The sequence below is a fragment of the Mastigoproctus giganteus genome, chromosome 1, assembly GCF_048544385.1.
Source record: "Mastigoproctus giganteus isolate SK-2022 chromosome 1, ASM4854438v1, whole genome shotgun sequence".
NCBI lineage: Eukaryota > Metazoa > Arthropoda > Arachnida > Uropygi > Thelyphonidae > Mastigoproctus > Mastigoproctus giganteus.
The window spans coordinates 193,666,727-193,694,394 of NC_143575.1; the positions used below are offsets into that span (position 1 = coordinate 193,666,727).

General features: G+C 36.5%; 1 protein-coding gene across 4 annotated transcripts in view; it reads right to left on the reverse strand.

The window, feature by feature from the left end:
* Positions 1-27,668, reverse strand: part of nompB (intraflagellar transport protein 88-like protein nompB) — a 226,029-nt gene that overhangs the window by 193,819 nt on the left and 4,542 nt on the right. For all 4 annotated transcript variants that reach the window (XM_090383716.1, XM_090383697.1, XM_090383706.1 and 1 more), the window contains exons 3-5: positions 26,743-26,805; positions 13,086-13,142; positions 8,927-9,047 (exon numbers count right to left, since the gene is read on the reverse strand). In XM_090383716.1, the coding sequence (XP_090239842.1) occupies positions 8,927-9,047; positions 13,086-13,142; positions 26,743-26,805 (241 nt within the window). The remainder of the gene's footprint in view (positions 1-8,926; positions 9,048-13,085; positions 13,143-26,742; positions 26,806-27,668) is intronic.

Here is a 27,668-nt window from a genome sequence, read left to right on the forward strand (position 1 = left end):
GTTATGAGTGACTTCATATGCTCCTTCTCACCTCTAGGCCTCTCTCTGACCCATATGCGACTTACAAGACGACATCAAAACCTTGACCTTCTATTCCATAACCTGGACAATCTCACAACGTCGGTTTTTAAGTTCACATCGGATCATCTTCCAATTGCCTTTGATTGCAAAAACCTTTGCTGTCCCCAACAACTAGGACAATATAACCATAAAGAAACTCAACTGAGGATCTTCTCAATAAAGGATATAAAACCACATATCATCATAAAAAGGTTAAGATCTACAGACTGGAACCAAATCGTTGCTAGCCATCCTGATCGAACGCTCACCAATTTAGCTGACTTGTTAAAAGACATCACCAGCGAAGGGGCTTCCAAATCTGTCCGCTTGTCCTCCAGGACCAAGATCTGGTTCACCAGATGTGAAATGTGCCTTCATTAAGAAACAGAAACTATAACGGAAATGGAAAAAGACGCAAGACCCAGCCCACTACCAGCTCTATAAAAAACACCAAGCAAATTTCCTACGCATACGGAGAAAAGCACAGAATGATTGGATCTCCTTTAGAATGAAACTAGGAAAAAGAATCTACACCAACAAGAACCAACAGTTCCCCATGACAACCATCGTCTTTCACAAGTGAATCAAGTCACTCGAAACCAAACCCCTGCATACCCCCATCCCCTTAATAAAGGTTAATCCACCATCAAACCAAACACCACTGGATAAAGTAGCCATCTCTAAGACTGAAATCATCAATAGTCTTCCCAACAAGTCCACCACTGGCCCTGATGGATTCCCTGTTTTCATGATCAAATTGTGCAGCACATACGTTGACCTTCTGCTTGATGCATACAACTCCATCCTCGCAACAGGAGCTTACCCTTCCATCTGGAACACATATTATGTTTCTCCCATCCCAAAGAAGTCTAATCCAAAAACACCCAACGATTACAGACCAATTGCTGTAGGATGCACCTTTCTCAAAATCATGGAAAAAGCCATCCTTCCTGTTCTCACCCATCATGTTTGGCCACAACCCTCCATACCTCCATAGTATTCTACCTGGATGATCCACTATCACCAACCTCATGGACACACTTTTCAGAGTAGAACACATATTAAGCAACAAAGAACAATTCGATATTGTGTTTCTCGACATCAAGGTGGCTTTTGACAATCTAAACATCAATGCACTATGTGCCATACTGGGCAATTACTTCAAAATCTCTAGTCATCTATTAGATCTCCTTAAGAAGCTCTTACAGACCAGGACCCTATGGATAGAAATCGTAATCATCATCATCAAATTTATCTGCTCCAGAGGTCTCCCCCAAGGGGGTGTTGCTCTCTGCCATATCGTTAGAACCATTCCTTGCAAATCATGCTAACTTTACCACGTATGCTGATGATATAAAGTTCTTTGTTGTTACAAAATGTCACCAGTCTGTCCAGTCTACTACAGTGATCTCCAACCAACGGTTACAGCAACTTGAAAATTACCTTAAAGCGATTGGGCTCTCCATTAACAACGAAAAAACTGCTCAACTTACTATAACCAAAAAGAGAAAGATAAACGATGTGAACATCATGATTGGCAACTCCCTAGTTAAAAAAGTCATCCAGCATAAAGATTTGGGCTTCACCTGGGACAAAGACCTTACGTTCTTGACTCATTTTAATGCCACTTGGAAAAAAACATATGCTGCTATATGGGCAGTGAAACAGGAGATCTCCAACTTCCATAACCCACATCTTATCACTAACTATATTCTCCATTGCATAACCCCAATTCCATTGTATGCCCCAATGATATGGTCCTCGGCACCTCCATCTTACCAAACCAGGTTCCTATCCCTGGAATACTGGATTTTAAAATGGCTAAATAAGGTTGCATGCTAACACCTACAATCTCAAAATCTGTCATGCTCTCTAATCTAAATATGCTACCTTGGAAGTATCATATAATCTCCAGAAACCTCCTCTCTGGAAAATTAAGCTCGCCTGATATCTCGGATATTGTTGTTAGATCGTAATAGAACTCACACCAGCACACCGTCAAGATCGTAATAGAACTCACACCAGCGCACTGCCATTCAGATCCAAGTTGCGCAGCATGACCTCCCTGGATAACGTTTCCATTTAATTCCATGGAAATATTTCACGGGTTATCCATTGACTGTCAGAAGCTCTGCAAGGACAAAACGTACAGATCTGCCTCTCTGGCAGATATGTATGCCCTGGTCAAACTGTAGGTGATATAACTTCGGGTCATATTCTTTCATCAATGGACTTAAACTAGTTCTTCATCCTTGGATGTCTTTACTATTCTTTCACAATTGGATTCATACTATACCTTTTTGGACTACAGATTAAAATTATTAATCTTTCTCTATCTCAGAACATTTTGTGATTCTTCACATAGTTGCTCCTTTCTATGTTTATTTTTGTGATCTATATCACTTTATTACAGTAAAGTCCTACTATTACAACCGAATTTCTTTTTCCAACAATAGTGGTCACTACTTTCCCATTTGTCACATTTCTTCACAGCACACTATTAAGTCCATTACGCTGCTATAAATTGCTTCATCACGTAGATATATTACTAATGTGATTAATGTTTACGTGCATTCATCTACTCTACTAAATTCTCCATTCATCTACTCTACTAAATTGTGCACTTCATTTTCCTGCCTTTTTCCTTCAGCTACATATATTTTTCCCGTCAGCTTATTTCTCCTACGCATTATTTTAACTCCGGGTATCGTTCACTTTCTTATTATACTTTCGTTTTCATTTTAAGTTCGTTTCTCAGCATATTTCGAACTACTTGAAAACTCCAGGTAGCATTCTCTTTCTTATTATACTTTCAATTTCTTTTTAAGTTCATTTCTCGGCATGTTTCAATTTACATATTTTTTTTAGCATTTAGCATTAGTGGGGGCATATGATGCAAGAAAGCAAGCTTATGCAGCATCAGCCAAAAAAAAAAAAAAAAAAAAAAAGGCTCCCATTTCAACCCTCCATTTGTTCCAAATACCTGTCCAGCTCAGCCTTAAATTTATTTAGGCTATCAACTTCCACAACAAAGGATGGAAGTCTGTTCCACCAACCAACTACCCGCTGGCTAAAGGCAAACTTCCACACATCTACCTACATCTGACTTTCCTCAATTTGAATTTATGCCCTCTCAGGTGATTATTCTGAACAATAGGAAGAATCCCATCAGCATTGAGCATGCTCAAACCATTCAAGGCTTTATACACTTCAATCAGATCACCTCGCAGGTGCCTAGCCTCCAGACACTGTAATTTGTAAAACTAAAGCCTTTCTTCATAAGAGCAACCCTTTGTTCCATTCACTAATCTTGTTGCCCTTATCTGTACTCGTTCCAACAGCACTACATCCTTCTTAAAATGAGGCCTCCAGACCTGTATACAGTACTCAAGGTGTGGCCTGACCATTGCCTTATACAAGGGGATAATCACCTCCTTGTACCTGCTAGAAAAATTCCTGTCTATCATTTTCAAGATACTATGAGCTACTCTTGCAGACCATCTGCACTGCTCAGAAAACTTCATATCTGCCTGCACAATTACCCCCAGGTCCTTTTCGTTCTCTATCACTGTCAGTGTAGTTGATACGTCACTGCTTCCCATATGTAGTTCCCATTTGTCAATGTCAAACTTCATTTGCCACCTCTCAGCCCATCTGCTGAACTTTTCTAGGTCCTGTTGCAGCAGCATACTGTCATTAGTGTCCTTAACAACCCTACCAACCTTCATATCGTCTGCAAACTTTGACATTAGGCTTGATATACCATCATCAATATCATTTATAAATACAGAAAACAACAATGGACCCAACACTGAACCATGAGGGACTCCACAAATAACATTAGTGCACGATGGGCAGTGTCCATTGATTACCACTCTCTGTCTTCTCCAACTCAACCATCCATTTATCCATAGCAGCAATTTGCCTCCAATGCCACACTGCTCCAATTTCTTCAGCAGTCTTCCATGTGCAACAGTATCAAAAGCCTTTCTAAGATCCAAATATATGATATCAAAGTTATTCCCTGCATCCAGTTCCTTTGTGACCACATCATAGTACCCAATCAAATTGGTCAGACAAGACTTCCCCTTAATAAAACCATGCTGTGTCTGAGGTATAACTGAAGTCTTGTCTAGATGATCCTGCAGTGCTTCTTTAACCAGTGCCTCCATTAATTTTCCTGAAACAGAAGATAAACTAACAGATCTATAATTACTTGTGTCGTCCTTTGATCCACCTTTGTGAATTGGGGTCACATTTGCACATCTCCAGTCCATGGGTACCTCCACTTAGTTCAAAGAAGCTCTCATAATTATGACTAAGGGTTTGCTTACTTCCTTTTGCTGCCTCCTTTAATGTAACTGGATAGATCCCATCCACCCCGGGTGCCTTTTTTATGTTTATCTTCAACAATTTCTCCTCCACTTTTCTCTCAGTTATTACAAAATCATCTAACTCACTACCAGAGTTTAACTCACCTCTGGCATTCCCCTCCTTGAATAACTTCTCATGGGTGAATGTAGATGCGAAATACTCATTCAGTTTGTTAGCCACCTGAGCAGGATCATCGACAGTTGAACCATCAATATCCAGTGGACCAATCTGATTCATCCCTTTCCTTCTAGAGTTTACGTAGGTAAAGAACTCTTTGTTGTTTTTCTTTGCATCCTTTGCCAAAGATTTCTCATAATCTGCCTTTGCCTGACTAATCTCCTTTGTGACTTACTTACAGACCAGCTTATATCTATCATAGGCTTCCATGACACCCATTAATTTATATGTATCCCATGCATTTTTCTTCTCTACCATATGTCTCATTAGTTCATCTGACATCCATTTAGGCCTAAATCTTGAACAATATTTCTTAGTTGGTATGTAAAGCCTAGTAAGAAATATTGTTCAAGGTTTTTTTTATGCCTTTCTTTTTCTTACAATACAAGCATTTGGTATTTGAGCCCTTTTATACTAACGCTTACTATAAGGTTGGACTTCACAACACCAGCTAGCTTAGTGTTATTTAATAACTTTTTCTTTGCTTTTTATCATTCTGCTTTTCTATTTCTACCATTCATAAAACTATTAGCATGTACGAGGGTGATACTAACGTTCCTACTATCCTACACTGGTGTGCAAAATTTAAGAACCAGTCAGGTTTTCACCTGTAGCTTCTCATGGGAGTGGCCTGGATATGGGAAAAGCATACCAAAGTAACCTCGTGAGGTACAGAAATGATGAAGGAAACACCACCAACACAACAGCAGAAACAAAACAGCACAGAAGGACTTTATTCAAAAATGGCAGTTTACAGATGATACAGATGCATCACTGCCAAAGATGGAACAAAGGGAAGAGGTGATCCTCAGTAGGAGATATGGCCACCCCTAATGTCGATGCAGGCTTTGCACCACCTGTCCATACTTAGAACAACGTTGTTGATAAGTTCTTGCGGTAACATCGTCCATTCCTCTGTCAGCGCCATCTTCAGCTGGTGAACATTTTCTGGTGGGTGTGGACCTAGTGCTAGGCATCTCCACAGAGCGTCCCATATGTGTTCGATGGTTGGTTGGGGATTTTTTTGGCACATCAGCATCTATGGCCATAGTGCACCATGTTTGATGGGATTTGGATTGGGGGAACAGGCAGGCTAATCCATACGAACAATCCTCACTTTCCAAAAGCATATCAACAGCTGTAGTGCGATGGAGTGTGGTGTTATCATCCATAAACACGAACTCTGTGCCAGTGGCACCTCGGAACAGACACAATGGGGAAGGATTACCTCAGTACAGTAGCGTGCACCAGTTACAGTACTGCCTTCCAGTATCTGGAGTTGTGTACATCCATCCAAGATAATGCCTCCCCAGACAAGAACACCTCGACTGCCATATCGATCCCTTTCAGTGATGTTTGCGGGGTGATACCGTGTGCCAACCTCTCACTAAATTAGCTGACATCCAGAATCGCTCCTAGACCGAATCTACTCTCGTCAGTAAAGAGTACCTTAAGTAGAGATTTTCTGGTTGTAACCTTTAGAAAGTGTTGGTCCTTAAGTTTTGCACACCAGTGTACTTCTATTGCTATTTCTTTCGTCTTTAATTATTTAAATACTCCTTTTTCTCTTACCTATCCTCAATTTCTGTGATCAGAGATTGAGATCAGGGATCAGAGAAATTGAGATCAGAGAAATATCCTCAATTTCTGTGATACCTCACCCTATACATGTGCTTGTTCCAAATTACTGAATTATCGTATTAGTGAATTCCAATCTCCACAAAATTACAACTTTTAAAATAAATTCTACACTATACTCTACATATTTTTATTAATCATATCTTATTCTAACTTGATCCTTATTTTTACCTTAATAAATGACACTGCATTGGGACTACCTTGTCCATACTGTATTAGAAAGTGCTAATCACATTTTTGTTGCTTTTTGGCCTTTCACCTTTCTTCTACTACTATGGACAAGTATAGAAATGCAGTTCCTAATACGTGGTCAGGTGTTCCAAAACAAACCACAGATGCTCGATGGGATTGATGCCTGGGGAATTTGGAGGCCAGGGCAATACCTGGAAGTCTTCCTCATGTTCCGCGATGCAGTCTCGAAGAATCCGGGCGGTGTGGCATGGCGCATTATCCTGCTGAAAGATGGCACCACCAGAGGGGAAGACCATTGCCATGAAAGGGTGTACCTGGTCAGCAACGCTGTTTGGTATCCCCTGATGAAATTACCTGATCGTGTATCAATATTTGCTTCAGCTGAAATCAGATTCTGCACATTTGCCTTACCTATATTCGACCATCATCCAAATATGTTCCCCCCCCCCATCTGATGATAGCTGTACCATTTTTTATTTTGTTTTATATGTATTTTACTATACTAATTTTACTTTATAGTTCACTCACCTTCTATTGGCTATGTAATTCAGCCCATAATTTTCTTAATTCATCATAACTTTTAGGATATTAACATTCTTTCACGTTTCACATATCTACTACACTGCTTTTCTACTATCCTCACCCTTCTAGTTTCTGGCACTTTGTAATTTTTACATCCATTTATGCATACTTTATTCAATATATTAATACAATATAAAATTAATACATACATTATAATATATATAAAATTCAATTTGCAAACATGATCACTATAACTGGCACTTACTGTATATACATATATATATTCTTCACTATGCAGGGCTTTGTTGTAGTCACCATTCCTCTTCAAGAGCATCTCGTGGAATGCATGATGACTCTTCCTATGATTAAAGCCGACCCCTTTCAAAATCGGCCATGTGGTAGGTAATGGCATACTACCACATTATCTGATGCCACAGAGACCATAACAAAACCAACTCCAACACCCATTGCCATGAAAGGGTGTACCTAGTCAGCAATGATGTTTAGGTAGGTGGTAGACGTCAGAGTGCTGGGCACTCTGACGTCTACCACCAGGGATGACTGGAACCAGGGTATCCCAGCAGAACATTGCCCAAAGCATGACGCCACCGGCTTGTTTTCGTCCCATGGTGTATCCGGGCACAATCACTTCCCCAGGTAAACGACGCACATGTACTGGGCCTTCCAGATGGTGCAACAGGAAACATGATTCATCAGACTAGACGACCTTCTTCCAATCACTCAAGGTCCAGTTTCGATGCTCGCGTGCCCAATGTAGGCGCTGTCGCCGGTGAAGCGTAGTTAGTATGGGCACTCTGGTCAAAATGTTTTGGCTCATCGGTGTGTGTGTGTGTGTGTGTGTGTGTGTGTGTGTGTGTGTGTGTGTGTGTGTGTGTGTGTGTGTGTGTGTGTGTGTGTGTGTAGTTATTATAGTAAAGGTATAATATATACTATATAGGTACAGAATATGTATATAAACATAACAGTATACAGTCGGCCGTAACGCCAAAATAACTTATAAAGACTAAGATAGCCTGTCTAGGTCTACCCTGGAAATAAACATATAATCAGTAATAATATATAATATAGACTACAATAATGATTATGTAGCCAATTATTGATCTATAGATACACTGAAAGGAACTTTTTCAAGGGCTACCCCTTGGAAATAAAGAAATTTACATTTATCCCAATTATTCTTAATGCATTAAATATATATACATATATACACACAGTAAGCACCGGTTATAGTGATCATGTTTGCAAATCAAATTTTAAATCTAATAAATGGCGATTCTAATAAGCAAAAATCGACAAATATTATCCACAGGCTATAAAAATAAAGATATAAATCACAAATTTACTCTTTATTACCAAAAAGTTTATTACCAATTAAATGATGCGTGAAAATCAGAAGAATATTATCCACAGGTTAGCAAAATAAAAATAAATTTATACTTATGTACATAGCTGAATTAATATACATATTAATTAAACATAACACTTTGTAATATGATTATAATTTTAAATAGTCACTTATTTTAGATTGCTTTAAATTATCACTACAAAGTCTATTTATTTAACACACACACATATATATATATATGTTAAATAAAGAAATAAACAAACAACCCTACACTAACCCTTCAATTTTCTCAGCATTGATGAGGAAAATGTTAGTGATTTATTACACTCAAATGAAAAATCTGTAATTTTCATTACCTATAAATCTGTAAAATGTAATTTTCAATTTTATAGAAATATTTATTGAAGTTTTAATTAAAATTAAAAGTTACATATTACATAAAGTTCAAAAAAATGCAAAATTAATTATATCATCTGCTGTGTGTGTGTGTGTGTGTGTGTGTGTGTGTGTGTGTGTGTGTGTGTGTGTGTGTGTGTGTGTGTGTGTGTGTGTGTGTGTGTGTGTGTGCGTGTGTAAATTTATAGGAATTCTAAATACCTCTGTTTCCAACAGATGTATATCCTGCTCCTCTTACAGCTGTCATTGGCCGCGCCATTCCTTCCTGAGAACTGGTAACTGAAATGCCTGATGATGAAGGAACAGAAGTGCGACCTCGATACTGGAAGAGATAAACAAGAACCAAACAAAATAAATCTGACATTAGAAATTCATTGCCATCATCATAGCAACTGAGGATGTAATTTCAAATCTGATTACAGAGGACTAAGTGAGTTTTAACAATTACGTTAACAAAGTATCTTGGAACAATTCTGACTTCTTTAAAAGAACTATTATTCGAAAAAATTTTGTTAATTTTTTGATTTTTTTTTTTTTAACAAACAGTAGTCAGGTAAGAAACAGTAAAACTGGAAATCTAATGAATTGTATTTTTATTTTCTTTTAGAAAGGCCTCATATAAAAGAACATGAGCAACTTATGCATTTTAAATTAGAACTGTAGTGCCCATCCTCAAATTCTAGCAGTCATGCAAGGTAGACTTAAATTGTACTTTTAAGGAGAAATATTTCTTTGATCAATAAAACTGAGAATTAGAGGACTTATATGTACATAAACACAACAGACAGATAGAAGTGGGGGAAGGTGGCAGAAGGGATACACAAAAGATAATTAAAAACAAAAAAGGAAAATTAAGGAATAGCAAAAGAATGGCTCTAAGGAGAACAAACGTCTCTACATGGGGGTGGTCAAAATAAAAGCAAAAAAAAAAAAGAGTTCTTTGGATAATCTATACAAGAAATTAGCATTAGCAAGGGCACATAATGCAAGAACGCAAGCTCATATAGCATCAGCAAAAAAAAAAAAAAAAAAACACACACCCTTCTCATTTCACCCATCCACTCACTCCAAATGTTTGTCTAGTTCTGCCTTTAATCTGTTTAAGCTATCAACTTCTACACCGACAGATGGAAGTTTGTTCCAGTAATCAACCAGCTGCTGGCTCTAAAGGCAAAATTCTGCACATTTATCCTACAATTGTCTTTCTTCAAAATGGTTTGAGCATGCTCAAACCATTCAAAGCTTTATACACCTCAATCAGATCACCTCGCAGATGCCTAGTCTCCTGACACTGTAATTTGCAAAACTTAAGCCATTCTTCATAAGAGAAACCCTTTGTTCCATTCCCTAATCTTGTTGCCCTTCTCTGTACTCGTTCCAACAGCTCTATATCCTTCTTAAAATGAGGCCTCCAGACCTGTATACAGTATTCAAGGTGTGGCCTGACCGCCTTATACAAGGGGATAATCACCTCCTTACCCCTGCTAGAAAAATTCCTGTATATCATTGACAAGACACCATGAGCTAATCTTGCAGACCGTCTGCAATGCTCAAAAAACTTCATATCTGACTGCACAATTACCCCAAGGTCCTTTTCACTCTCTAGCACTGTCAGTGTAGTACCACACAGTTGATACGTTACTCTGGGGTTACTGCTTCTCATATGCAGCACTTTACATTTGTCAATGTTAAAACTTCAGTTGCCACCTCTCAGCCCAGATGGATCCATTGTTGTTTTCTGTATTCATCAATGATGTTGATGATGGTATATCAGGCTTAATATCCAAGTTTGCAGATGAACCCTGGGGGACTCCACTAATAACATTAGTCCATGAAGAGCAGTGTCCATTGATTACCACTCTCTGTCTTCTCCAACTCAACCATCCCTTTATCCATAGCAGCAATTTGCCTCCAATGCCACACTGCTCCAATTTGTGCAGCAGTCTTCCATGTGCAACAGTACCAAAAGCCTTTCTAATATCCAAATATATGATATCAAAATTATTCTTTGCATCCAGTTCCTTTGTGACTACATCATAGTATCCAATCAAATTGGTCAGACAAGACTTCCCATTAACAAAACCATGCTGTCTGAGCTATAACTGAAGTCTTGTCTAGATGATCCTGCAGTGCTTCTTTAACCAGTGCCTCCATTAATTTCCCTGGAACAGAAGTTAAACTAACAGGTCTGTAATTACCTGTATCTCCCTTTGATCCTCCTTTGTGGATTGGGGTCACATTTGCACATCTCCAGTCCATGGGTACCTCCCCTGAGTCCAAGGAAGCTCTATAATTATGGCTAAGGGTTTGCTTACTTCCTTTGCTGCCTCCTTTAATATAACTGGATAGATTCCATCCACCCCAGGTGCCTTTCTTATGTTCATCTTCAACAATTTCTCCTCCACTTTACTCTCAGTTATTACAAGATTATCTAGATTACTGCCCAAGTTTAATACTCCTCTGGCATTCCCCTCCCTGAATAACTCCTCATGGGTGAATGTAGATGCAAAATATTCATTTAGTTTGTTAGCTACCTGAGAAGGATCATCAACAGTTGAACCATCGATATCAAGTGGACCAATCTGATTCATCCTCTTCCTTCCAGAGTTTACATAAGTAAAGAACTCTTTGCTGTTTTTCTTTGCATCATTTGCCAAAGATTTCTCGTAATCTGCCTTTGCCTGCCTAACCTCCTTTGTGACTTGGTTATAGACCAGCTTATATCCATCATAGGCTTCTGTGTCACCTATTAATTTTTATGTATCCCATGCATTTTTCTTCTCTGCCATATGCTAATTAGTTCATCTGACATCCATTTAGGCCTAAATCTGGAACAATATTTCTTAGTTGGTATGCAAAGCCTAGGAAATATTGTTCAAGATTTAGGCCTAAATGTTGTTATTAGAGGTTTTTTTTTTTTTTTTTGTTGTTTTTTTGGGTGCAAGTTTTACTATGCCAAATTGTACCTGTTCCTGTAGAGTGACAGGGTACCATTTTTAATATAACCCATCCAGGAGTAAATAATTTTTCAAGGAAGTATTCAGGAAATCATCTCTAATTTCAACCCTTCCTTTCCCCTCTCAACAACTTTATAACACTCTCCTTTGCACTCATATAATCCTCCCATAGTAAAGGAGAAATTATGGAATTACTCATAATTATGCAAATCCTAAAAACACCTTCCCCAACACTCCTTTGAAATCACAGATATTATATGTGAAGTAGTCTGCCAGTGTGGAAAAGCCTACTTAGAAGCAATCTTAATGGGCACCTTAAGAACAGAATAAAAGAACATGCTTATTCTACCAGAATCAGCAATAACAAAGCAAGTGATCTAGACTTCCATTTGATCTCTGAAAGCCACACTTTTGAACTCTAGCATCCCACACCTCAGAGCTGTGGTACAATTCAAGAAGAGAATTTTCCTTCAAAGCACCCCTCGTTCAACACATGGGACTGGACATAAATAAAACAAAAAAAGATTTATCATTCTCCCCATCCAACCAACTAGTTCCCTATGCCACCCTCTATTTTCTATAATTTTGCAGTTTATTCCAACAAACAAAAACCTTAGCAGCTAACACAGCCCAGGTCACTTTAACACCCCCATCAGGCAGCAAAACTGAGCACTAGAAGAACCTTTTCATTTAAGGAAAACTTGGATTGTAAAAACAGATCTGGTCCAATCCCTGACACAAATACTTCTTGACATCCCAAATTTAATAATATCTAGGAAGTTAAAAAAGCTTTAAAATACAAAGAACCTATTCCCAAAATATCCTTGAGGATTAACAGAGTTCAGTCAAACAACGACAGTAGGAAGCCAATCTTAGATGCATTCTAAAAATCCTCTTTATTTCACCACATGAATAGTGGCAGATTCCAAAATCCAAGCACCAAAAAAAAAAAAAAAAAAGGAAAACTTAAATCCCCTTTACCTAACAACATTATCACATCCAATTGCCAGTTTGCGTCATTTAAATTAAGATGATTAAATTTTTTTCATCATTCATTAGCCAGTACTGATTCTACTAAAAATGACCCTATGGGTCATTTATAGCAGGGACAATCAATATGCTTTTGAAAATGACATTAAGAATACCATAACTCTCCCTCCTTTGCATGTATGCCACATTTTATTAAAATCTGCAAAACAGACCAATATCTTGGCCAGACTCTTCCTCAGTTAAAGAAGTTTTAATAACAATTTCCAAATATTATTCTTTATACTTCAGCATATCATTCTTAATGCATTTATTGTCTAATAACTACTAATAGAAAAACCAATCATAAAAAAGAGGCATCAAAAACTGTCATCACTGAGCTGAATATTAAAAAGAAAAGAAGGGAATGAACTTACCCCTGTTCCAGCCCTTGAAGTTCCAGCTCTTGACGTTCCTGGAACTTTAGCTGTAGGCTAATAAAAAGGAGAAAGACTTATTATTATGAACCACTGTAGAAATTATCACTAGGAATAGTAGGGTAAAAAAAGGAAAATTTGTATTAAAAAAGCAGCATACAAAACACTGGAAGAATGGAATATAAAAAAGAATAAAATGGACATCAATGGAATATAGAAGAAATAAAAAACTTGGAATAACTGTATACCAAAAAAATAAGGAGATTTTAAATAAAATCAGTGTGGAGATAAGAATAATAAACCAAGAGTATTGGGAGAAGTTTTTGAATGAATAAGAACATGACTTTGATGGAGCAAATAAAATTTGGTGAATAATATGGAATCAAAGAAAATAATTAAGTGAATTAATCAATTTAAAGTGTCAATTTATTTAATTACTATCTAGACCAAAGGCCATTCATGGATATTTCATAAATTTTATTACACAACAGGAAAAGTTGTTACAACTAAAATAAGTAATTAAAATAAAATTAAATTAACTCAAACTAACATCAAATCAAATAGAAAATGAGTGTCAGTTCGCCCCAACTAAAGGAAATAAGACATATGATAAGAGAAGCCCTCATCCATCCTCATTGGAATGGATGAGGGCTGATGGATGATGGATACTATCCCTGACACTGGGAGGATGACCTCTACTATCTAGCTGTTCTTAAAATCATTCTCTGCTTGAAAATTTTAGAAATATAATCATTAAAGTACGAAAATAGTCTTTTATTAGCAAATGGGATCCACAAACTATCCCGATTTAATACTCCAACTGATCTTTCTAAATAAGATCAAGTCAGCATAATTGTTCCATTTGAACATATGAGCAATATCTCAACTTTACCACCAGTACAGAGGTCACTTAAGGACATACCTGGCTGACATAATTTTTGAGTAAGCCTATGTCCAGTGATGAGGAATGTGGCATTCAATCCAAATTGATGCCAAGATTTTCTTTTCCCATTTATAATATTTACTCTTGGCAAACACATAAAATTTTCTACCTTTTTGATTGTTATTCCATCTAGAGTGCCACAAATTATATAAATCATTCATCAATCTTTTCTTTTCAACTTTTAGGTCAGCTCTGGATCCTAACAAAATACAACATTCCAGAAAGGAGAATCAACAAACAACAGGGAGTCACCCTGCCATTACCTACAAAGCTTCATTAGAAACTGTGCAACAAGCACGGGTTGTACTCAAAGAGCGAATCACTGTTTGCAACAAATATTTTTTAATAACTGAATTTGGAATTCTATACACCAAAGTTCCAGAAGCATAAGTCACCATGGAGATAAATAAAAGAGTCATACAATAAATTGAGAGAGTGTCCGTTAATTCCCCAATTGACTCTAATCACTCTTCTGAGCTTGGTGTACAACAAGGGAATCTCAGTCTTTAAAAATTTCACGTGCTCTATAGAGAAATGTCACTCCTCTACGTATAACTCAAGTATTTTGTTGTTCTGACATAGCTAAGAGAGATCCCTGATAGATGTCTATTCATGCTTAAACATCCTTTAAGCAACATATGCACTATCTTCCATGAGGAGATCTGTAATTTATAGTTTGCTCAAATCCATAAGTGTTTCAAGAGTATTTGCTGCTCTAGCTGCAACTTGACCAGAAAGACAAGTTCAAGCATAAGCCACAAATTCTGTCACCTCAATTTCTTTACTTAAAATCTCACCAAATACAATATTCCAAGCAAAGGGGCCTATCACTGAGCCCTGTAGACAACCTATTCAAGCCTCTTTTTATCAGTATATTTATTGCTACAAATCATTTCTCTAATAAAAAAAAATAATCCTTGAAAACTTAAAACAAATTATCTGTAAAACCAGTTAACCTCATTCTTGCCAAGATGCCCTCCCACCAAAGTCTGTCAAAAGCTCCTTTAAAATCAACAAATAACCTGAACATACCACCATCAAAACTCCTGAACACTATGAATCTTATAAATTATATTAGATGAATATTTTTTTTTTATGAAAACCCAAAACAAGGTATTAGAACCTACAGTACTTAGTACCATGTATGGGTTGGAGGTTGAAATGTGTTAAAATAATGAATACAGATTCAGTTATAGGGATAAATTATTTTAAAAAAATATATAAAACATAAGGCAGTAAATATTAGCAAGCAAAGAAAGTAAAATTAATGAAGACAGAGAATGAAATGCAGAAGACATTAAAAGAAATAATAGGAAAATTTTAAAAAGCAGAAGAGTACAGGTACAGATAAAATAAATAATGAATTATTAAAATATGGAGGAGAAAAGCTAACTATAGAATTAACAGAAATATTGAAGCAAATTTTTAAAGATTATAAAATGCAAAGTGATTTTTGAAAAAACATAGCAATACCAATATATAAATAAGGAGATAAGAAACTGCCAAAATATGGTAGAGTGCACATGGAAGACTGCTACACAAATTGGAGCAGTGTGACATTGGAGGCAAATTGCTGCTATGGATAAAGGGGTGGTTGAGGGGGAGAAGACAGAGAGTGGTAATCAATGGACACTGCTCATCGTGGACTAATGTTATTAGTGGAGTCCCTCAGGGCTCAGTGTTGGGTCCATTGTTGTTTTCTGTATTTATAAATGATATTGATGATGGTATATCAAACTTAATGTCAAAGTTTGCAGGTGATATGAAGGTTGGCCGGGTTGTTAAGGACTGTAATGACAATATGCTGCTGCAACAGGATCTAGAAAAGTTGAGCAGATGGACTGAGAGGTGGCAAATGATGTTTAACGTTGACAGATGTAAAGTACTACATGTGGGAAGCAGTAACCCCAGAGCAACGTATCAACTCTGTGGTACTACACTGACAGTGGTAGAGAATGAAAGGGACTTGGGGGTGATTGTGCAGGCAGATATGAAGTTCTCTGAGCAGTGCAGACGGGCTGCAAGAGTAGCTCATGGAGTATTGTCAATGATATACAGGAATTTTTCCAGCAGGGATAAGGAGGTGATTATTCCATTGTATAAGGCAATGGTCAGGCCACACCTAGAGTACTGTATACAGGTCTGGAGGCCTCATTTCAAGAAGGATGTAGAGCTGCTGGAACGAGTACAGAGAAGGGCAACAAGATTAGTGAATGGAACAAAGGGGTGCTCTTACGAAGAAAGGCTTAAGTTTTGCAAATTACAGTGTCTGGAGACTAGGCACCAGCGAGGTGATCTGATAGAGGTGTATAAAGCCTTGAATGGTTTAAGCATGCTCAATGCTGATGGGATTCTTCCTCTAGCTCAGAAAAATCACCTGAGAGGGCATAAATTCAAATTGAGGAAAGACAGATGTAGGATAGACGTGCGGAAATTTTCCTTTAGCCAGCGGGTGGTTGGTTGGTGGAACAGACTGCCATCCCTTGTGGTGGAGGTTGATAGCCTAAATAAGTTTAAGGCTCAGCTGGACAGGTATTTTGAACGAACAGAGGGGTGAAGTGGAAGTGGTTTTTTTTTTTTTTTTTTTTTTGGCTGATGCTGCATAAGCTTGCTTTCTTGCATCAAATGCCTCTACTAATGCTAATGCTAATTCAGTGACACTGTATACAAAGGCAACATCTATATTTATATTCAAAGTAATATTTTACAATTAAATAAAATTACAGAATTATGCTATGAACAATAAGGGTTTAGGTAAAAACAGAACTTGTTTTAATTTTAATTTTTAATAGATGAAATATTTATGATAAAGTAGATAATAAAAAAATCACTAGACTATAATCAACCAATGTATATGTATTTTACAGATTTAATAAAAACTTTTAGCAGAGTAAAAATAAAATATGTAACAGAAATCTTAAAGTTACACAAAATTCCTCAACAATTAATAGAAGTAAATTAGAGATATATATATGGCTCTAAGGTATATAATCAAAACAGATCAAAGAAATACAGAAGAAACAAAAATAACTAAAGGACTAAAAACAAGGAGACTTCTTGAGTCTTCTCTTTAAGCCCCTGATAATGGATGAATTAATTAATAAAGTAAATAAAGAATTAGAATGAAAAATAAATATAATCTATTATACAGATGATTAAGTAATGAAAAATGCATAATGGAAAAAAATGAAAAGAATTTTTTGCAAAGAATGCCACATGATGTTAATAAGAAGGCAAAAGAGAATAATGTAGAAATAGTCATTGAGGAAAACAGAGCCTAAATATATCAAAAAATCACTGATAAACAACTTAGAATTAGAAGGGGAAGGGAAATGACAGAATGAACAAGTAATGAAGTATGAAGTTTAATTATCTAGGAATACAGATAAATAGTTTAGGAATAACTCATGAAGTAGAAGAACGAGAATTAGCAAGTAGAATATCAAGGGAGTTAAATAATGTAATTTGGAACAATCCAAACATTCATCAGAATGCTAAAGTTAAAATAAATAAATCTTTAATAAGACCTATAATAGTGTATGCAGCTGAGGTTTTTAGTTGTACCTCACAAGAGGTACTAACAGCAAAAATAAAACAAATAAATGAAACTATAGCAATGAAAACATTACGGAAAATAACTAATAAAACATTAAGAGATAAAACTAAAAGTGAGCAAATCAGAAAACAATGTAAAATATAATCTATTAATGGGTGAATGTATAATAGGGAAAAAATGTCAGGCTTATTTTCTCTCTTAATTAATGTACTAACCATTATGAGACAAACCATTCATGCCTTGACCCTTTCAGTTCTACAGGCAGGATTTGCATTGCCTGCCATGTCACACTGTTTATTTGTTTGAGCTCTGTGAAACAATAGAAGCTTCTCACTGTGCACTGTATCATAAAGATGTTTTAGAAGTAGGTGGCCTATGGAATCCAAATAAGAATTTTACCTTGCAGTTATGTGATACCAATTAGGTTGCTTTACTTAATTACCACCTCTTTTTATATTTCCTTTATTATATTCTAGAGAGAGAGAGAGAGCCACGACATTTTGAAAAATACAGTAAAGCAAATATAATAATGTACTGTATAGTATTTCAAGCTGATAACAAAAAATTCATATAAAAAGAGAAAATTTCAAAAATTTCAAAATATTTATACTCCTAACTAGATACCCAAATTAATTGTATTCATATAACTTTTACAGTAGAAAATTTTTAAAAAATTAAGTTTATCCAAGGCAAAGTCTTATAAAAACCTTTGTTCACATATTACTACTTTTTTTGGTTTATATTCATCAAAAATAAATTCACATGCAGCGTTTCAGTTCTGCTCTGAGAGAGGGCTTACAGATGTTTCAAACAAACTCATGTCAACTGGAAAAATAAATGGCATAAATATAAACAACCAGTACAAAACAAGCATTACACAATATGTGGTGTTTCATGACCTGAAGGGACTTTTTTTTATTTTTTTATTATCGAACCTCGTGGTATGTGAAGTGTTTCTCACAAAAAAATTGCAATAAAAACTGATTTTTCCATTTTCATCATATGAGGGGACACATAGGGTAGGCACCATAATATCAAAACAAATTAGATATTGTATGCATTGCATTACATTTCAAGATTTTTTTCTTCAATTTTCTTTGTGATTAATAGAGATGTTGTTGTTGTTGTTGTTGGGTTTTTAGGAGCATTAGCAACTAAGGCCATATTGCTCCGGTGCGGTGGTCATTCCCTGACCTTTCCGCATGCTTCGTATTTGGTGGTGACGGGCTCGAACCCCGGTCTAATCAAGAAGCATGTACTACGCACTGCTGCTCCTTCCCACCTGGCTACGGAGGCGCCTGATTAATAGAGATGAAAAGTAAATCAGTTATCTTTTTATCATTTAATTACTAAGATTATAATTTTATATAACACTTAAACTCTGTAGTTTACATTTTCTAGACTAAGTCATTCAGATTAATAACAGCTATATAACATTTCTTACTCTTCTCCCATATACTTTTAAGTCTCTCTCTCTCTCTCTATATATATATATATATATGCAAATCATCTTTTATTTTAGTAGTTTGTTTAGTCCCGGTTTTGATGATATTTCATGTCTCTCGGAACTGGTACCTTACTTGGGTGGTGCTGCTAAATTTCTATATAATTGGCCTTATATTTTAAATTTTAATAGGGATTTACTATTAATTCGATTTAATTGAATTTCCAAATTATTTGGAGGCTTTTGGCTACTGTTTCTGTCTTGTTACCTTTACTTTCCCGCTCCCCCGTTGATTTAATTTTTGTGTTAAATTTTTGCTCAACAGTTTTGCCATACTACTGGCATATGTTTTAATTTTATAATGTTTTTGGAATAAGAACGACAAATTAAGTATATTAACACAGTTTATTAAGCATAAATTTATTATTCAAGTATATAAAAAAAATAAGTAAAATGTAAGTAAAAAATAATTTCATAATAAAGGTTTTGTAGAATATTCCAAATTTTTATTAAGTTCTTATCCCACAGACACTATGCCGACTTCTTTTCTTACTGTTTGTGTCGGTTGCTGAATGATGTTTCTGAAGCAGCCACAAATCGGCATATTTTGCTGAATCGAAGCGGGTCAGCAGTGGGCCTACAATTTTAAGAAATAGTAGTGAAGTAATTGTTTTTGTCATCAAGGAAGCTCTGATTGGGCTGACGATCAGATTCATTTGTGAAAATCCTCGTTCACATTCATTTTATGAAATTGGTATCATAGTCAGAGCATTCATCAAATGCTTCAATTCTTCCGAAACCGTCTTTTCAATTAGGTATTCCCGAAATCCACAAATGGGATCTCTTTAATTTAACTGTAAACTAATTGACAATTTTCTAACTTAATTTTTACTAAATGCCAACATTTCATGTTTAGAAGGTTTAATACCTTCATTTTCCTCATTTTCCTTCTCCTGTCATCGATATTGTCACTAGTTCATTGAACTAGTTAAATTTGAATTTTTTGAAACTCTACAAAATGTCGGAGTCATTCGAATATTCAGGTACTGTGACCATGTAAACAGAGATAGGGAAAATTTTTCGGAAAACTGTGGATAACGCACTTCTGCGAAACAACAGATGATTATTTGTCAGGGTAAAAGAAAATCAATTTCTCCTAATTCTCGAACGGGGCGCTTACAGTTGATTCACAGCAGTGTCCAACCTAAGGAAAGTGAACTAAAACAGCATTTTAAATTTTGTTAATTATCAAAAAAAAAAAAAAATTCTGATTTAATTTTTTATTCAGTAAATGTAATTGTGTATTGTACTTAATAAAATTTTGGAATATTTTCAATTTTACTTTTACCGTTTTACATGTAACGAGATATGGAAAATGTAACACTGATTTTTCTGGAATCACTCAGTGCGACCAGCGAAATAAATCTAACTTTGGATTTTTTTGAATATGGTCCCTGTACTGGAAAAGGTTGGACACCACTGCAGTAGGTTGACCACAGCCCATTGTCAGCATCGGGAATACCCCTTGATCTGCTCACTGTTGACAAGGGCGACTTCTCCGTATGTGGGACAGGTGGTCGGATAGGTTTTACGAGTACCACAAAGTTGTAGAATGGTAATCCCAATAGCTCTCTTAATTTGTGCAGCAGCACTAATTGCCTAAAGGCCAGAAATGCGAACTGTGCGTACCGAGTTAAGTCTGTCCTAATCCGAGTTAAGTCTGTCCTGAAAAATTTCTTTGCTCAACAAACTATTTTAAATGTACCTTCCAAGGGGAATTCAAAATAATTCGTTATAAAAGGAGTTTGTTACTCAGATGTCCAACTGAGTAATTTAGAATTCTAAAAATGGTTATAAAGTTTTATATAGAAAACAATAGACAGTAAAATATGAAAATTTAGTTAAATAACTTTAAGCTTATTTTAATAGTAGGTAAACATGTGAAAATGTTTTACTGAATATTACAAATTTCGAAGTGTACTGCATCCAAATGTCACACGTCACTGTTAATAAAGGTGCTGGTACGCCGTACTATTGCATACCATCCCAAAAAAAGCACTGTATATATATATTATTTTTTTTAATTTTTTTTTTTGTTCAATTTTATGAATTTTATAATTTAGTTAATTTTAATTTAAACTAAGGAATTAGGTGTGAATGGGAAATGACCAACAGACTAGTAAAATAGTACTGGCCTTAGTCTGGATAGCCTATGATTAAATGTGAAAGGCAATAAAAGTAAGAAAGATAAATAGAAGTTAATAAAGCAAAAATTAAAATTAGAAAGGTGAAAATAACATTCTTCCACTTATAGGAACGACAGAAACGGGTATGTATGAGACATTCTTTTAGATTGGCTGTCGGTCTGCTCAAAGTCCTTGATGATGTAGAGACTGATGTCCAAGTGGAAGGATATTATTTTCACCTTTCTAATTTCAATTTTTGCTTTATTAACATATATTTATCATTTCTTACTTTTATTGCCTTTCACCTTTAATCATAGGCTATCCAGACTAAGGGCGGTACTATTTTACTAGTCTGTTAGTCATGTCCCATTCACACCTTTTCCTTAGAGATAGTTTAAATTAAATTTAACTAAACTATAAAATTTATAAAACTGAATAAAATATTTTCTTGCACGTATAAAGCCTAATTGACTATGTACAATAGCTTTAAAGTTACACATATTTGTCCTATTACAGTAATATTAACACTACTTGATTTTTCGTCATTATTATGAAACCCAGTATATACTGGGTTTCATACCAGTATATATATACTGGTATGAAAATACTACATATCTTCATGTGCTAATAGTAGGACTCGTAGTCCTACTATTAGCATATGAAGAATTTCTATGGAATCACAGAATTTCTATGTCTGTAGAATCACGTTTCAGTGTTCCACAGACAAGATTAGCATTAGTAGAGGCATATGATGCAAGAAAGCAAGCTTATGCAGCATCAGCCAAAAAAAAAACCACTCCCATTTCACCCCTTCCTTTGTTCCAAATACCTGTCCAGCTCAGCCTTAAATTTATTTAGGCTATCAACGTCCACAACAAAAGATGGAAGTATGTTCCACCAATCAGCTACCCGCTGGCTAAAGGCAAACTTCTGCACATCTATCCTACAACCATCATTCCTCAATTTGAATTTATGCCCTCTCAGGTGATTATTCTGAGAAAGAATCCCATCAGCATTTAGCATGCTCAAACCATTCAAGGCTTTATACACTCCAAACACTGTAATCTGCAAAACTTAAGCCTTTCTTCGTAAGAGCAATCCTTCGTTCCATTCACTAGTCTTGTTGCCTTTCTCTGTACTCATTCCAACAGCTCTAAATCCTTCTTAAAATGAGGCCTCCAGACCTGTATACAGTACTCAAGGTATGGCCTAACCACTGCCATATACAAGGGGATAATCACTTCCTTATCCCTGCTAGAAAAATTCCTGTATATCATTGACAAGACACCATGAGCTACTCTTGCAGACCATCTGCACTGCTCAGAAAACTTAATATCTGCGTGCACAATTTCCCCCAGGTCCCTTTCATTCTCTACCACTGTCAGTGTGGTACCAGAGAGTTGATACGTTACTCTGGGGTTACTGCTTCCCACATGTAGTACTTTACATTTGTCAACGTTAAACATCATTTGCCACCTCTCAGTCCATCTGCTCAACTTTTCTAGATCCTGTTGCAGCAGCATATTGTCACTACAGTCCTTAACAACCCGGCCAACCTTCATATCACCTGCAAACTTTGACATTAAGCTTGATATGCCATCATCAATATCATTTATAAATACAGAAAACAACAATGGACCCAACACTGAGCCCTGAGGGACTCCACTAATAACATTAATCCACGATGAGCAGTGTCCATTGATTACTACTCTCTGTCTTCTCCAACTCAACCATCCCTTTATCCATAGCAGCAATTTGCCTCCAATGCCACACTGCTCCAATTTGTGCAGCAGTCGTCTTCCATGTGCAACAGTATCAAAAGCCTTTCTAAGATCCAAATATATGATATCAAAGTTATTCCCTGCATCCAGTTCCTTTGTGACCACATCATAAGTTTACATAAGTAGTATCCAATCAAATTGGTCAGACAAGACATCCCCTTAACAAAACCATGCTGTGTCCGAGGTATAACTGAAGTCTTGTCTAGATGATCCTGCAGTGCTTCTTTAACCAGTGCCTCCATTAATTTCCCTGGAACAGAAGTTAAACTAACAGGTCTATAATTACTTGTGTCGCGCTTTCATCCTCCTTTGTGAATTGGGGTCACATTTGCACATCTCCAGTCCATGGATACCTCCTCTGAGTCCAAGGAAGCTCTCATAATTATGGCTAAGGGTTTGCTCACTTCCTTTAGTATAACTGGATAGATCCCATCCACCCCAGGTGCCTTTTTTATGTTTATCTTCAACAATTTCTCCTCCACTTTCCTCTCAGTTATTACAAAATCATCTAGCTCACTGCCAGAGTTTAATTCACCTCTGGCATTCCCATCCCTGAATAACTTCTCATGTGAATGTAGATGCAAAATGCTCATTTAGTTTGTTAGCTACCTGAGCAGGATCATCAACAGTTGAACCATCGATATCCAGTAGACCAATCTGATTCATCCCCTTCCTTCTAGAGTTTACATAAGTAAAGAACCTTTTTTGTTTTTCTTTGCATCCTTTGCCAAAGATTTCTCGTAATCTGCCTTTGCCTGCCTAACCTCCTTTGTGACTAGGTACAGACCAACTTATATCTATCATAGGCTTCCATGTCACCCATTAATTTATATGTATCCCATGCATTTTTCTTCTCTGACACATGTCTCATTAGTTCATCTGACATCCATTTAGGCCTAAACCTTGAATAATAGTTCTTAGTTGGTATGAAAAGCCTAGTAGTTTCCAAGATTAATTCTTTGAATGCTTCCCATTTTGAATTTGCTGTTGGTAACATCATCAGTTGGTCCCACCATACAGAATTTAAATACTGTCTCAGACTTCTGCAGTCACCTTTACAAAAGCAAAAACCCTTCCCTTTACCCCTGACGGTAGTTAACTCTTTGAGTAAATCCCACTTGAGCACACTGTGATCACTGCCACCTAATGGTACCTTTATCTGCAGATTCTTAATGCATAAAGAATCACTACTAATAATCAGATCAAGAGTATTACTCACCCTAGTTGCCTCCCAAACATGCTGATGTCGAAAACAATCATCCAATAAATCCACAAAATCCTTGCTAGTGTGTGAGTGACCAACCCACAAATTCGAGTCGATATCCAGGAAATTAAAATCCCCCCATTATAAGACTCTCTGATTTACTGGCCCACTATTTTCCTGTACAGTTTTTTATTATACTCATCAGAGTCATTAGGCCTATAACACACTCCTACTCTCAATTTTGATCTCCCAGTGCTTATGTCACACCAAACTGACTCAATACTGCACAGTCCAGCGATGTCAACTGGCTGCACTTCCTTGGATTTTATGTTTTTCTTAACTAATAGCATAACCCCTCTTCCCTTCCTATCCTGTCTATCCTTCCTCTACACATTGTACTCCCCAAATTCCAGTTCTACATTCCTTATATCTGTGTGACACCACATCTCTGATATCCTAACAATATCTGCCTTTAATGTTTTGACCAACACCTGAAATTCATCAAATTTATTTACCAAACTCCTACCATTAGTGTACATACAAGTATACATGCACCTGTTCCTATTCTTAGCTACCCTAACACAACCCATGTGTTTACTTGTACTGCAATGACTCCCAGCAGTCTCTGAAATACCCTGCATCTTGTTTTCCAGGCTGTTGCTCATTCCAATAGAAGCAGTGCAAGAATCACTTTCACCTCTGCCAGCGGCTACTGTTAATCTATTAGTCCATGTATCCCCCCCAAGCTAGCAGTTTTCCGTCCCACCTAACACTGCCTCGATAGAATCAGCAAATATTCTTGCACCCTTTCTATTTAAGTGTATCCCATCCCCGTGGAAAGTCTCTCCTTTTAACAAGCACAGAGCAGGCTGAGAAAAATTCTACCCCTTGAACCTTGCACAATCTCTCCAGGGCCGAATTGATCGACAAGGCTCTCATCATATACTCCCTCCTATCGTGTCTGGGCAGAATTGCAGACACTTTCAATTTCAACCCTAATTCACGGCTTTTATTCAACAGTGACCTGTACTTGTTAAGTAATTCTGCCGGTCTCCTACTCTTAATATCATTAGTGCCAACATGTACAACAATATCACCCTTTGTGCCCTTAAAAGATGATATCTGCTCTAGAACGTCATCAACCTTTGCCCCTGGCAGACATACCCTGGTCCTGTTCCACCTATCCTTTTTACACAATATGTTCCCCGTTTCCCTGACAATAGAGTCACCGACAATTACTAGTTCCTGTGGGACCAGCGCATTCTGTCTTGGGGGTTGCTGCTATGTTGTGTGATGATCAAGTGCAAGTTGTGTGATGATCAAGCTCTGGCATTGATGTGGGCAGCTGATTATGGCAAACATTACGTGAGCACAGCTTGTATCCATTTTACATACAGCAGATACAACACCTTCAATCAGGAGACAGTGCCCAGTGATTGGAATTTTGTTGGTGGGTAAATGCTAACAGCTAATTAACTCCATTAATACTGTTCAGCAATGAGGCTACTTTCACCCATGATGGTATCAACACCTGTAACTCTCATAGGTGATTAAACGAAAATCCACATGTCACTGTAGAAACAAATTTTCAACATCGCTTCTCTGTAAACGTGTGGTGCGGTATCATCGACAGTTGATTGGGCCTGTTGTGTTAAAATATCATCTTACAGGGCCCATTTACCTAGAATTTCTGCAAAACAACCTTCCTCTATTATTGGAGGATGTTTCTTTGGCTACAAGGATTGGTATGTACTTTCAACATGATGGAGCTCGTGCACATTATATCTGCCTGGTGATACAATATCTAAATTGAACTTTCCCTGAATGATGGATCGGCAGCGGTGGTCCCGTTCACTAGCCATCAAGGTCTCCAAGACCTCACTCCATTAGATTTTTGTTTGTGGGGATGGATGAAAAGTGCAGTATACAAAGAAAAGGTGAATACAAGAGAAGAATTGCTTGCTCACATTTTGGATACTGCTGCCCTCATAAAGGAGTGCCAAGACGATCTCAGAAGAACAACACGTCATATTACCACAAGAGTTGCAAAGTGCATTGAGGTTGGTGGTGGGATTTTCGAACATTTATTGTGAAACGTAAAAAATTTTCAATTATTTGTGTTTTGTATCACTGAAAAAGTCAATAATACAAACAATGTCATTTATCATTCTTTAATATCTCTCATAATGGCTCTGTGTGCAACAGTTTCAAACAGCTGTATCTCTGTAGCCATTGAGAATTGTACACGTTTATATGAACTTTTTTACTCAGAATAATCGATACTATAACCTCCCAAAATATTTACTATTCCTCCTGAATCACCCTGTATAATTTCTTGCTTGCAGGAAAGTTGTAATAGCTGCCAAAATTAAAATGGATAAAAATCATACCTACTAGCACATGTATTGAATAGCACTCAAGAGAAATAAAAAAGTAAACCACATCAAATCTCCCTCCTCTCTCTAATGCATGCAGAAAAATTATGCTTTGAAATATGACAGTAAACTGAACTGAAAATTCCAACATTTGTTATTATTTTTTACCAAAGGTCTTTTTCCATGACTTGTACGGATAGCCTTCTGGAAAGCTGCATCTTCTTGTAGAGCCTTATTCAAAAAAAATAATAAAATAAAGCACCTCATTATAAATCAAGAAACTAATGCTTTTTTAAATATTAAGGATCTTATAAATGCAAATTAAATTTAATAATGAAAAGAAATTAATTATGTACATGTGACATAAAATTAAGTTCAGGGCACAAGCTTCGAGCTATGAAAGATATATAAAGTCATTGTACATGTATAACCTTTTCTGTACATAGTTTTGAGCAAACTGTGGTTTGCTGCTTAGTGCAGTCAATGTCACATTGCAGTTGCCTTGGTATAGCCCTGCTCTAATTAAAAAGCACTGCTCCAATAGAAAGTATATTGCTTTTTATTTAAAGTGTATGCTACTACTAAAGCACCTTGTGGTGAAATGCTTCTGCAATATGAGATTCATGTGTGTTAAAAATAAGTTAAGCCCTGAAATTAATTATGTCTACTTCACTTACTTCACCATCTCACAACTTCACTTACTTCACCATCTCACATCTTGTGGATATATCTCATCACTGGATTGTTCAGGTCTTTACAATGACTACCTGCCCACCAACAAGATCCCAACAAGGATTGAAACCCAGGTCTGGGAGTTTGGAGTAGTGCTTTTTATTTAGAATAGTGCAATACCAAGGTAACTCATGGCAAAGTGCCTCCACAATATGAGATTGATATACTAAATAGCAAACCCAGTTTGCTCAAAGCTATGTATAGAAAGAGACCACATATAAAATAAAAGTCCTTAGTTTCTGATGTTTGACATGAACATTCTTCGAGCAATTGTTAGCTAAGAATTTTATCAGCAACAATCTTAAGCTAAGAATTAGAATAAATTCTTAGCTAAGATAGTTAAGAATTTTATCGGCAACAAT